Here is a 12752-nt window from a genome sequence, read left to right on the forward strand (position 1 = left end):
TACCTTCCACTGAGACTTCATCACTGGTGCTAGCTAGTTGAAGAGTTGTCCTTCTGCCGACTTTTTGCATTGCTATGCACGTACCTCAGAACCACTTTATACACTAAACCAGGGGTAGGCAACCTTGGCTCTTTTATGACTCTTTTATGGCTGGCTCAGGAATTCTGGGAGTTGAAGTCCACGAGTCATAAAAGAGCCAAGGTTGCCTATCCCTGCACTAAACCCTAACAAAATCCAGTTGCTGTTTTTATATATAAAAAACCCATATTATGGCTCAGTATGATGGACTAGTTCATTCACAGCATATTAAGACAACAGGTAAGTTCCCTTGGCTTAGTCTAACTTAGCACAATATAGAAACCTAGTTTTTGAATTATTTGGATAAGGTTGAGTTGGCTATAGTGAAACTGCTTTAGGGTGAGAAACAGTGAAGATGCTTGGATAAATGTTATCTGTTCCAATGAAATGAAGTCAACAACTGATTTTTTGTTAACCTATTGCTGTAGGCAGTGTGAAGGTCATAACTGGATCCTGTACATGAGGGATTGTGTGCTCTAAAGTACTTCCAATAGGATATTCCAGACTTTTATGTCGGTACCTAGAGGACTTGAAGCTGCTAATGCTTGTTCTTCATTATCAAATGCTCCTCAAAAGTTTAGATTCAGTGTTTCAGCTTCTGTAAATCCTGGCTGATTTTGGAAAGCTACCTGGAGTCAGACCTGTTTAATACTTCAGTGGAACGCCATCAGGAAATATCAGGACTGTAGATTAAATTGAGAAGTAAAGAAACTTGCCAGAAAAGAGAATCCTATTCTGTATTCTTCCCAGGAAACTTACACAAACACATCCATAGAATCACCTAGAAGTCAAACTCCAGTCAAATGAGACTTCACTTTTAGATTCACAAAAGCAGAAAGAAGCAGAGGGAGATGAATTGTTTCACAGTAAATGTCTGGATCAGCTTTCCTCAGCCAGAAACAATTCCTTTTCTTTCCTTCCAGCACAGCCATTGAAATTAATCAGTGTGATGAGGCACTGTGTATGTGTTTGTTGAAACGGTTCTTCCTATATCAAGATACGCAAGAATGGTTTGGAACAACCCACAGCATGTGATCAGGAATATTTTGATGCTAGAAAAAAGATCCAGAAGAGCAATCTTAAGCAAGGGAGGTTTATTGGAATATTGTGAATAGAATAGAATAGAATAGAATAGAATTCGTTATTGTCACTTTAAATGTACACTAATCAGCATACATTAAAATGAAAATGTGTTGCATTCAGGTCTCAAAAAAATACCATTATTCATATATCCATATACACACACACGTATATGACACAGAGAAATGGCACACTCTAATTCAAATGTATACATATACATGGCAAAAAAAAAAAAGAATCCTGCGAATTTTCAAGAACAAAGTTGTTACAGAATCTAGTAGAATCTATAAATACTTTGAAACCTCCTCCCAGAAGGGAGCAACAGAAATCTTGAATTCAGCAAAGCATTTGAAAAAGTGCCCCATGGCATTCACATTAGTTTACTGGTTGGATGGTATTAGGGGCATTTGCCAGAGGAAATGATTTTCTGAGTCTTCAAAGTGGTCTCCAGATTGCCTAGGAAAAAGGTGGATAAGACCTAGCTGGGAGCTGAGAGAAATACAGCAATTGTTCTGGAGTTCAGTCTGAGTGCCATGGCTCTCTCGGAGCTTGTCATTCTGGACAGCAGCCATCTTGCTTCCCACATGTGACAGTGGGACTTGAACACAGAGGAGTGCTTATCATTTTTATTTAACTTTCCATTTGCCACAACAGAATAATTTTTATTTGGATTGGAAAGGATTTCTGAACTGGGATTGAGTGGATTATGTTGAGTGTTTTGGGGCCAGGTGGTGATGGAAGTGACGGTGTTTGCTGTCTTTCTGGCTAGGTACTAACAGCATGTTAATGTACCCAATTCTGTTTTGTTGGATGAAATCACCCAGTGGATTCAGATGGCTCCAATCCTGATAGCCTTTGTGGGTTATTAAACCTGGCTTTTCCCCTGGGCAATAAGCCAGGAAATTAAGTGACCCAGTTTTGAGGGGTTATTCATGTTGATATGTGTGCTGCCCCAAGGGAAAAAAAATGAGGGAATTGGAAATTCAGACAGGAGATTCCCAAATGCAATCTGGAATATTTAATCCTAAAAAGATTGAGAAGAAATAAAATAGATAGTACACATCAAGTAACAAGACCATTTGGTCTTTGTGAGATTTATTTTATTTATTAGATGCCCAACTCCAGCTGCACTCAGCACTTCAATTTAGATTCTTGCCAGGAGCAGAATACTAGATTTAGTGGCCTAAAATAATGTTTCTGACTTATTCTATTCCAGGCTTCAACTATAGAAACAATTTAATCTATCCAGCAAAGCTTCAGGGTTCTAGCCTGCCCCTGTAGAATACTTTCTTCTTCACTTACTCCACAATCCCATGGGCAGTAAGAGTGACTTGACAAATCTATGAGAAAATAAAAGGTGATTAGTCCTTTAAAATAACCTTAGAATGCGAGGATGGAACATTGAAATACAGCAGGTATGGGCTTTCCCTCCCTACAAAAGGTTTTGTCTGCACCTTGGTGAGGTTAGTGTTACAACAGGCTGTAGTCTAGTCCAGCCCAAGATGGATTTATGAATATAGGTTTGGCTGCAGCTCCTTTCCCAAAGATGCTTATTAGTTCTTCATTCTTTCCCCCCCACATCTGAACAGTGGGAAGCCTTTGTCCCTTGCAGATATTTCTTACCTTTTTAGTCACTAAGAAAGAGAAGAAAGAACAGGGTTGTAAACTGAATTCAGAAGCCCCACCAGGTTTAATCAGGGAGTCCAGGAATTTTTTTTAACAAGCAGATTTCATTTCACAGCCTGACAAAGTTTGAAAAACTGATTTATAAACTATATTTGAGAAATATATTTATATTTTTTTATCTCTTATGATTTGTAGGGAGAATTTTATGTAGGTCTGTTAATATTATTTACATTAAATGAACTGTATTTTTATACTATGTAGGAACTGAAATTTCTTGAGCTATTCTACGTTCTCAAATCAGCATTTTCGTAAGCATGAGAAATAAAAAATACTGAAATAAACAACACATTTTATAATTGTAGTATGCATTATAAAGTCATTGAAAAAGGCAAAATAATTTTAGTAAAATAAAACACAAATAATATCTTAAACAAATCTAAGATTGCTGTATATTACACAAATCTGGAGAAATTATTTGCCTGGAACTAAAAACAGACGCATGGATTCAACCTTTGAAGACAGTATTTCATTGAAAAACTTCCATTTTCAATAGCTCTCTAGTAATCTGGATTTGCATACAAGGGCTTCAGTAATTATCACAGGATGGTGAATATTAGGAATATGTGGAAAATACCGTTCATTTAGGATACACAATCTTAACTATATAGTTTTCAATTTTTAAAAAAATATCAACACTTTTAATTGAATTCTGAAATGGACTAATAACCAATAAAGAAAGAGTTAATATACAGTGTCTGATCTTGCTCTTATATTCTAGAGAAACAAGAAAAATCTGTTTTCACACATAGGAAAAAAAGCCCAGAAATCATCAAATAAGGCAATCAGCATAGTTTCTTTTACTGAAACTTTTTAATTTGGGGTTGTTATGTCCCTCTAGAGAATTGAAATTGCTGTGTGAAATAATGAGATTTAATAGCCATTAGGAATAAATAACCCACTGATAATGCTGAATACACATATAAAACACATCCAACTGTTGGATGTGAACAACCACAGATGTTTTGTTACAGCAGATCAGGCTCTTGTATATTTAAAGGGATTTTGTGCCTCCGATTCCATCAAAATAAATTTAGTTGCCATTCATTTCCCCATCACATTCTTATAACTGATGAACAGGTGGATAGAAAAAAAATCAGTAGTGTGCTTGCATCTTGACTCTCCACTAGATTTTATTCATTCAGATTATTCCTATGTGCCATTTGGATGATGACAGCAAAGTGATTCACAGAGGCCAATCATTCCAGGCATGTGGGCTAATCACCAAGCTACATGACCAATCATATTTACCAGATACATGATACATATAAGTTGTCTAGTGTCTTAACCCCTCATATTCAATAACAGAAGAAACTTCAGAGTTGTTTTATTACAGAAATGAAAAAAATCATATCGATACAGATGTATGGTACCTACTGCAAAATGCAGGAAGCTAGCCATATATGCACATATGTCAGCAGATCCTTGGTTATTATTTTTAAACTATTTACATAATAATTTTGTCTGGCTTGAGAAGCAATGATTTCTGCTTCTGAGTATCAGCCCTTCCATGGCTGGATACTGACTGAGGCCACCCAGCTGAAGTTCACCAAGGGAACTGTTGAGGCCAAAGCAATTTTTAAGAAAAGATTTCTGCACAAGATAAACTAATTGCAGAGCAGAAGCAGGATCCCAACAATCCAATAACATCATGTACTTGGGGAAGGGAGCTGCTTTTGTATTGGGAAGGGACAGATGGCTATGTGCAGAAACCAATTTATTTGGTTTGCTAATTTGGTTTAGTGGTTAAGGCACTAGGCTAGAAAACAGGAGACCAAGTTCATCCTGTCTTGGCCATGAAAATGAGCTGGGTGATTTTGGGAAAGGCAAGATACAAATAACATTCCATATGCATTGGGGTATAGCCATGCTGGCCATTTGACCACAGAAAATGTATTCAGACAAGGGTGGCTCTCTCGAACAAGAAACAGAGATGAGCACCTAGCCCTTGAGTCAGACACAATTGGACAGGGAAACTTTTAGGTCAAAAATTGGTAATTTCTTCTCAGAAATTACAGCGTCACACTCCATGCACTCATTTCTCAATTAAATTTGGGGATAAATTAGCATAGTTGCTAGTATCGTACAACGATAAAGCTTCTCTTTTAAGCTGTCCATAATCAATTTATTTATAGGGCTCTTTGATTAAATATTTTCCTTTTTTTCCTCACTTTACAGCCCCACATAAAAAACAATATATACCTCATTTAGTGACTCAAGGTATTGGAATAAGACTAGGGAGATTCAGGTTTGAGTCCATCCTCCGTCATGGAAACTCACTGGGTGATTTTCATTCACTCGTTCTTAGCCCAATCTCACAAAATGGTTGTGAAAAAGACAACTGTACTATGGATCCCATTTTGTGCTCTGAGAAGTCAGGATATAAATCAAATATATGGTCTTCTTATTCCAACTGAACTTGGCCCCTGCTGATACCTTGGAGGCTGTTGGTGATTCTGACTTTAAGTGCATCGTTTTTTTAAAAAATTTTCAATAGTTACATCTTTCTAAGGTCCAAAACCAAGAAATCTCAGTTTATAGTCTAAAACAGAACAGTCATAACATCAGAAAGACTACATGGAAACACTGCGGAATATGCTCCAAAATTCATTATATAAACCTACGGCCATGCAACAGAAAACACGCGTCTCTAATTCTACTCATAGGAACCTTTCCTAGTATAGATGCATTTTAGAAAATGCATGATCCGCACGCGCAGAAATTAGCATGGCGGTAACTCCAGTAATCGCTCCTTCACTTTAAGACGTCTTAAGCCTCGCCTAGGGAAGAAAATGGAGCACAGCTCACTAACATGCTTCCGCCTCTTAAACACCGTGATTTGCCCGGCTTCCGCCCCAACTACAGACGCCAAGCGGCGGCGACGTGGACGTTCTTTTGAGTCTTATGCGATTGAAGGTTTTCTCGCCGGCCGGTCCTTCTTGTGCCGACGTGTGCTGAGAATTCTGCGCCTGCGCAATGTCAAGGAGGTCGGATCTGCGCATGCCTAGTCGAGATCAAAGTGCTGTTGTGCAGAGTTACGCTAGAGAGGCGGGGGAGTCGAGGAAAGAACAACTTAGTGCGGAATTGGCATGAGCTGACCTTTGACCCCGCTGACCCCGGCTTCGCTGATCCAGTCATGCCCCCTCGTCGGCCGCCCGAGCTCTACCGGGCTCCGTTCCCGCTCTATGCCCTGCGCATACACCGTGAAGCTGGACTGGCGCTAATCGCGGGGGGAGGCGGCGCCGCCAAGACTGGGATCACGAATGGCTTGGTATGGAAGCTCAGGGAGTAGGGTACCCCCCTCATTCTGCTCTCGGAGTCGCCTTCTGTGCGTTGGCTGGGAGCTCCCCTCCTGCCCTCCGAGTTGTACCCATTACCCGGCTAGGGAAATGGGGAGAATGGTGGTGTTTGCTGCAACTGTCAGAACAAGGTTTGTGCAGCATTGGATGAAGCTGCTTTTTGAAGTGCACAGTGTAAATGTCCATGAACCCGGATCGTTATGCTGGCCTCCTTGGGGGGGGGGGGAGCATTATATAGGCTCCAAAGGGAAACATGAAAAGGACCAGGTTTGGGAGAGAGAATGGCTATGCAGGAACTGTGGTTGTCCTTTCAGGCAAGCACCAAACCATACTTGAAGAAGGGGGGAAATTGTGCCCTCTGTGCACATATTCTTTGGTACAGTGGTAAGGAAGGGCAAATCTTGTCATCCCTGGCAAGATTTGCTCTTGGGCAGATAAGGCCATTTTGCAGGTATTTTTGGTGCTTTATCCTTCCTTTCCCTATTTTGTTCCCCAAGCATTTCTTGCAGCTGGACTGGAGAGAAGGCAAGTTATCTGCCTCACTACTACATGCTCATGACACAGAGACCCGGGCCACCATGACTATGGCACTGGCAGGAAATTTCATTGCTGCAGGGCAGGATGCTACTTGCCACATCCTGAGTTTCCAGCTCTTTAAATCCGGGCAGAAAACAGGTGGCAGCAGCGGTGATAGTGCTAAAGCAGGTGAGAACCTAACATTTATTTAGTTACAGAATAGAATTCCTAATACACTAAAGCCCAGAATAATAGCAGTCTAAAAATAAATGTAAAAGTGGAAACAGCAATAGTTAAAAATCTTGCTAATACTGAAAATGGACAAGATCTGCAGAAGAGACAGGAAACTTGGGATCTTTCCTCAGAAAGGTTTGTGGAATATTTCCTTACGTGCCGTTATGCCCTTAGGTGCTGGTGATAAAAATCTACGGAGACGCAAGCCCCCCATCCCCAGTGAGAAGAGCAACGGCAGTACACACACAGAGATGACAGAGGTGGCAGTGGAAACTTTGCACTGTGTCCAAACAGACACCAGCCCAGATACTCTCCAGAAGGCTGTGTGTTTCAGTGATGACCATACCCTTCTGGCTACCGGTGGTGTGGATGGTTTCCTGCGAGTCTGGGAGGTACACCTGTTTGGGGAGATGGAGAAATGGTCTATTATTGTGTGTTGGGGAGAAAGGTTTTGGTCTGGTGTTACAATGGTGGATTGCAAAGCACTTCTTTCGTAGATTAGGAGTGTGAACATGGAGGTGATAGTAAATATTTTGTTTCTTACATCTTTCACAGTTTCCCAGCATGAAGAAAACTCTTGAATTCCAGGCACACAATGGTGAGATAGAGGATATAGCACTGAGTCCTGATAACAAGGTGAGAAGGCTGAGGGTATTTTTTGTTTGTTTGTTTCCACTGCTTGTTAAGGGAAGTGATCTAAGGTGTTAATGGAGAAAGGCAACACTGCACATTTTTCCCAGATTATATTCTAGGACGAGGAGGGAGCAAGAGGGGAGAAGGATTTGGGAAGTGCAGGTGAGAAGCAGAACTGAAGATGGCCTAGGAAGAGGGATAGAAATAATTTCTGGAGATACATGTGATAGACATTATCAGGACTTAGATAATTTGCACAAATAAGTATAACAGTTTTTTTAAAAAACCATTTCTTTTTAAAGTTATTTAATAAAAACTAATTTATTTCTTTGCTATAAAACTAACCCTTCCCCACATTTTGCCATTACCTTCAAGTCAGAAAGGATTTCTAAATTCTAAATTCTAAGGAGTTTAATAGGATAATTAGCAAAAAGATTGCCACAAGAGGGAAGCATATTGCAATCCTCTCCTGCATCCAAAAGAAAAAAAAAACCTCAAAAAACCTTATCTTTCTCCAGTTTGCCCAAAGGCACCCAGGCAGCTTTTATGCTGATGTGAATCTAGGCAATCATAGTTTAGTCAGTTAATCATGGTTAAGCAAATAATGGCTTAGTGTTATACATGAATAGCCTTTTCTTGAAAGAGTAATGTGAAAGACAGTATGAAGGAATTATATATCTTTCTTCATCTAGGCTAGTCAAATAGCCTCAGAGTAGAGTGTCATTGAATTATGTAGCTGCCTTTGGTAGTCCATAGCATTTTCTGTACTTTCTGGAGTAAGGAAAGGCTAACAAAAAAAAAAAGATACAGGGGGGAAAAGGCATTGAAAGCAAGAAAATGCAGTATTTCTATAATGACTAGGCAGTATTTAAAGTCTTTGGAGCAAGCTTTCCATTATACAAAACTATTTCTGGAATCAAAAAAATAGAATAACAGAGTTGGAACGTTGGAGGTCTTCTAGTCCAACCCCCCTGTTTAGGCAGGAAACCCTATGCCATTTCAGACAAATGTTTGTCCAATCTCTTCTTAAAAACTTCCAAGTGTTGGAGCATTCACAACTTCCGGAGGCAGGTTGTTCCACTGATTAATTATTCTGTCAGGAAATTTCTCCTTAGTTCTAGGTTGCTTCTCTCCTTGATTAGATTAGGATTGCCACAGATCTGTCACAAACCCCCTGCTGATGTGTATGAAATGTGCATACCATTAAAAACTGAGAAGGGATTTCAAATCCAAAAGGGACCAGAACAGTGCCAGATTGTTGCTTGCTTGTTAGTTTTGTTAGTTCCCAGGAAGGAAAACATTCAGAGACAAATAAATATGTGAGAACACAGAGCACCTATTGAAGACTCATAAGGCAAAGAACAGTCTGACTATAATGGTCACTGTTATGTAAAAGACTTGAAGAAGCACAGTGGAATAGTTGGAACTCCTTTATCTTTATTCAGGTAAAGACTGGCTTTAATTGTTTTTATGGGCAAGAGATAGTAATGGTGGTTGGGGTGGGGACCATGGCTGCTCATATTGCATCTCTCCAGGTGGTGACAGTGGGACGGGACTTCCAGTGTTGTGTGTGGCAACGAGATCAGATGGTGACGGGTCTACGTTGGAATGAAAATCTTCCAGGCATTCCAGACAAGACCTACCGCTACCAGTCTTGCAAGTAAGGAGAATACCAAGACAGTTGGTCTGGACCAGTGATGGCGAACCTTTTAGAGACCGAGTGCCGAAAAACCGCCCCGCCACCTTCCCGCTCGTCCCACCCCCGCCCACCTGCAGGGCCATCCACTGCCTCCACAGCCCGCTGCAGCAGATCACCCAGGTGGCCCTGCAGTGCCATGGTGGCCACGCCCTCCACCCACGCCCCACAGCATCATCTGCTCGCAACGGGGCGCGAGGGTGGAGTCTTGTTCCTGCTACCCAGCTGCCATGTCCTTGGCTGTGCTGCTCTGCACGGGCTGTGCCTGGGGGCGACTCCATGGGGCCTGCTGGTGAGGGGGCCGTGGGAGGAGGCGGAGCGAGGGCGCGTGCGCCCACAAAGAGGGCTCTGAGTGCCGCCTCTGGCACACGTGCCAAAGGTTCGCCAACACTGGTCTGGACCATACATGTGTACTTTCTATTTGGATGCTTCTTCCTTCTTCCACAGGTTTGGTACAGTTGAAGACCAAGCCAAGGCATTGCGACTGTACACAGTGCAGATCCCTTACAAACGTGAACGACGTCCGCTTCCCTGCTACATCACCAAGTGGGATGGACATAGTTTCTTGCCCCTGCTTACTCGTCCCTGTGGCAATGAGGTCATCTCATGCCTCTCTGTAAGGTGAGATGATTTTCCTGTGTTCCACCTTCACAGAAGAGAGAGGAACCCTGGTTCTGTTTGCATAACACCCTTAACCTAAGGATGACTAAACAATGGTTTTCTGCAAATGTTCGGCTTTTACACTATATTTAACTACAGTATATAGACTATATTCACTGTATATTTGCACAACATCCTAAGCTACATGTTGTAAAATGGTGGTGTTAGTTGCGTGCCTGAATAGGAGCTGAAGCTCCTTAATAGCAAATTATAGCCTCTCAGATCCATTTCTCCTCTAATATCCAGTGGGATTAATAGGAAAGGACTTTACAGACATCTTGAAGAGTTAGTTTTGGTATTTCAAGGCTGGAGCCTGTTTGGCCTTCAGATGAAATGCTAGTCCTCTAAAATGGGTCCCCAACCCCCCGGTCCGTGGACCAGTACCAGGCTGCGCCATGCCAGCAACCGGTCCGCACAAACAAGCAAAGCCCCATCTGTGAGATGCAGGTAGCACACAAAACCATGCACCCTCTGGTCCGCGGAAAAGCCTCTCTCCACGGAATCGGTCCCTGGTGCCCAAAAGGTTGGGGACCTCTGCTCTAAAACACATGTATCTGTGTATTGGTCTACATGAATGTCATGGGGAATGCACATGGCTCTCTTTCTATGCTTTCAGTGAGACAGGCACATTCCTGGGTTTGGGCACTGTCACAGGCTCGGTTGCCATCTTCGTCGCCTTTTCTTTGCAGGTATGAGTTTACCCCTCCAAGATTGTGTATACATATGCTCAGCTAGCTGGGCCAGCTCCAGCACACACAAAGCCTGGTCAAGGCACAAGCCATTGTTGGAGTGAGGGGTGAGGATGTTGATACTTATGTTTCAAACTCATGGTTGGCATAGGGCTGGTATGTGTACCATGCAAGACCTTGCAGCAGGCTCTATAAGTAAGGCCAAGGGAAAGGGGAGGATTATCTTGACTCCTGAGAGGGTTAAATCCAAAATGGGGTTGAATGCTGCCTGAATCATTGGCATGTTGCCTCCAATTCTGTGTTCCTTTCTACTTCCCCAGAGGGTGTACTACGTGCGAGAAGCACATGGCATAGTGGTCACTGCTGTGTCCTTCCTGCCTGAGACTCCGGAACTGCTCAAGAGCAATGAGGCAGCCCTGCTAAGTGTGGCAGTCGACAGCCGCTGCCGCCTGCACCAGATTGCCTGCCGGCGTACGTTCAAAGCTGGGACGGTGGATTTAAATGTGGGATGGGATTCCTGTCTTGCCAATATGGGGTCTCCTACAAACTCTTGGTGATTCAATGCTCTTTCTTTTCACAGGGAGTTTCCCCATCTGGCTCCTGCTGCTCTTCTGTGCTGGGCTGATTGTGGGCACAGTCCTGTTACTACAGCTGGCCTTCCCAGGGTTCCTCTAACCTTTCTTCGTGGCAAGGTTCCTGGAAAGCTTGAACCTTCTCTGCCCTTCCTGTAAGGGACGCATCTTCTTCTTTCTAACCTCAGAGACTGAGAGAGGACTCTGAAGCCAGGGCAACGATTGCCCTAGTGAAGTGTGTGGTCAGGTGAACTTGCCCAAGCTGGAGGCTGGGCCTCACATTGATCAGGTTTTGGCCTTGAGCAATTCTTGTCTAACGCCATCACACTGAATAGGGATGGAGGAACTATACTCCTTCATTTTTGACTGATCTGTGAGAAACATTCCAGCTTTATTTGCTCTGAGCAGAGATTTCCTGTTTAAGCTCAGGGCTTAAACCTTGAATTATTAAACACAATGATGGAGCAGAGCCTTTCCTTCCTGCCTGCCTGCCTTGTTGATTACTTCTCCGTTTCCTTTCGGCTTGGGCAGAGCCAGAGGTCATAACTGTAGAGGGGTTCTCTGGGGCCAGAAATGAAGGAGGTTGCAGCTGCTCCACGAAGACTGACCAAGACACTCATTTGGAATAGCTCTGCAGCAATTTTTCTGCCATGGCTATGTAAGAGAAGGGGACAGAGAGGATAAGGAATTTGGGGATTCCCTTTCCTCTTGAGAACATCTATAGCTTGACTGCAGGAATTACTCTAATAGCCTAAATGTATACACAAGAGAAAGCAAGGATGCTTACAGTATGCTTGTGTTAATGCAAATGCACATCCCGTTTGCAGCTTATGTCAGCAAACCATAACTGTTCTCATGAAAAAAAAAAGATTTTCAGCAATTAACAGTCTCTTCACATCTGGCTTCAAGCATTCTCCAGTATGGATTTCTCCATGAAGTGAAAATTTCTTTCCTCTCTTTTATTAGGTTGATTACTTATTTTGTGACTTGGGAAGTATGTGAACAATATCATACTTGTTCAATTATTTTAAATTCCCAGAGTTTTATTAGGTCACCACTTTTTCATAGAAGTAAAAAATCATGACTGCTGATGTGGTATGCTGGCATTTGCCAATCAAAAAAATGAAAGTGATCACAATCTGAAAAGAATGCTCGGATAGGTGGTTCTGCATCCTGCATCAGTGCTTGTTTTTATCAGGGAAGCAAGAGAGGGAATAAATCTTCCTTGAGAGTCCAGGTACAATGTCTCAGTTGAGTGAGCTAGTAACTGAGAAGTAATTGTAGAGAAGGCGTTGGGTCTAGTAGTGTATTTTGTTGGAGTAGCCTTTGTGGGTCAGCCATAGGTGATCTGTTGCTACATGACCTTCATATAATTTTTGGACATCTTCTTAACATGCTTAACTAAATAAGGGGTCCCCGTCCCCTGGTCTGTGGACCAGTACCTGGCTGCAGCATGCGAAACCACACCCCCTCCAGTCCACGGAAAAACCTCTCTCCACGGAACCGGTCCCTGGTGCCCAAAAGGTTAGGGCCCGCTGTGATGGCTGCATTACGATACCATGTGAAATATTTTAGATTTTTTTTGTTGTGCTCAACTTATTTGGCTAGATAA

The 12752-nt window shown here is 42.4% G+C and overlaps 1 protein-coding gene across 2 annotated transcripts; it reads left to right on the forward strand.

Moving 5' to 3' along the window:
• The first annotated feature begins 5849 nt into the window (after positions 1–5849).
• On the forward strand, positions 5850–11609 carry PREB (prolactin regulatory element binding). Of its 2 annotated transcripts, XM_015814823.1 has the most exons (9): positions 5850–6112; positions 6638–6845; positions 7065–7282; positions 7446–7526; positions 9059–9183; positions 9667–9840; positions 10496–10568; positions 10889–11039; positions 11149–11609. In XM_015814823.1, the coding sequence occupies exons 1-9, from the start codon at positions 5978–5980 to the stop codon at positions 11241–11243; spliced, it is 1260 nt and encodes a 419-aa protein (XP_015670309.1). In that variant the 5' UTR covers positions 5850–5977; the 3' UTR covers positions 11244–11609. The 2 variants fall into 2 exon arrangements, with proteins under 2 accessions (XP_015670309.1, XP_015670308.1); XM_015814822.1 differs by lacking the exon at positions 5850–6112 and having other exon boundaries at positions 6359–6845.
• The last annotated feature ends 1143 nt before the right edge of the window (positions 11610–12752 follow it).

Source organism: Protobothrops mucrosquamatus, unplaced genomic scaffold, assembly GCF_001527695.2.
Source record: "Protobothrops mucrosquamatus isolate PMUCROS unplaced genomic scaffold, P.Mucros_1.0 scaffold286, whole genome shotgun sequence".
Lineage (NCBI taxonomy): Eukaryota > Metazoa > Chordata > Lepidosauria > Squamata > Viperidae > Protobothrops > Protobothrops mucrosquamatus.

Coding starts and splice junctions, on each gene's coding strand:
- PREB (XM_015814822.1), top strand. CDS start 6,422: ATGGCTATGCAGGAACTGTGGTTGTCCTTTCAGGCAAGCACCAAACCA. Junction 9,841..10,495: donor ATCTCATGCCTCTCTGTAAG/GTGAGATGATTT, acceptor CTATGCTTTCAG/TGAGACAGGCACATTCCTGG. Junction 10,569..10,888: donor TCGTCGCCTTTTCTTTGCAG/GTATGAGTTTAC, acceptor CTACTTCCCCAG/AGGGTGTACTACGTGCGAGA.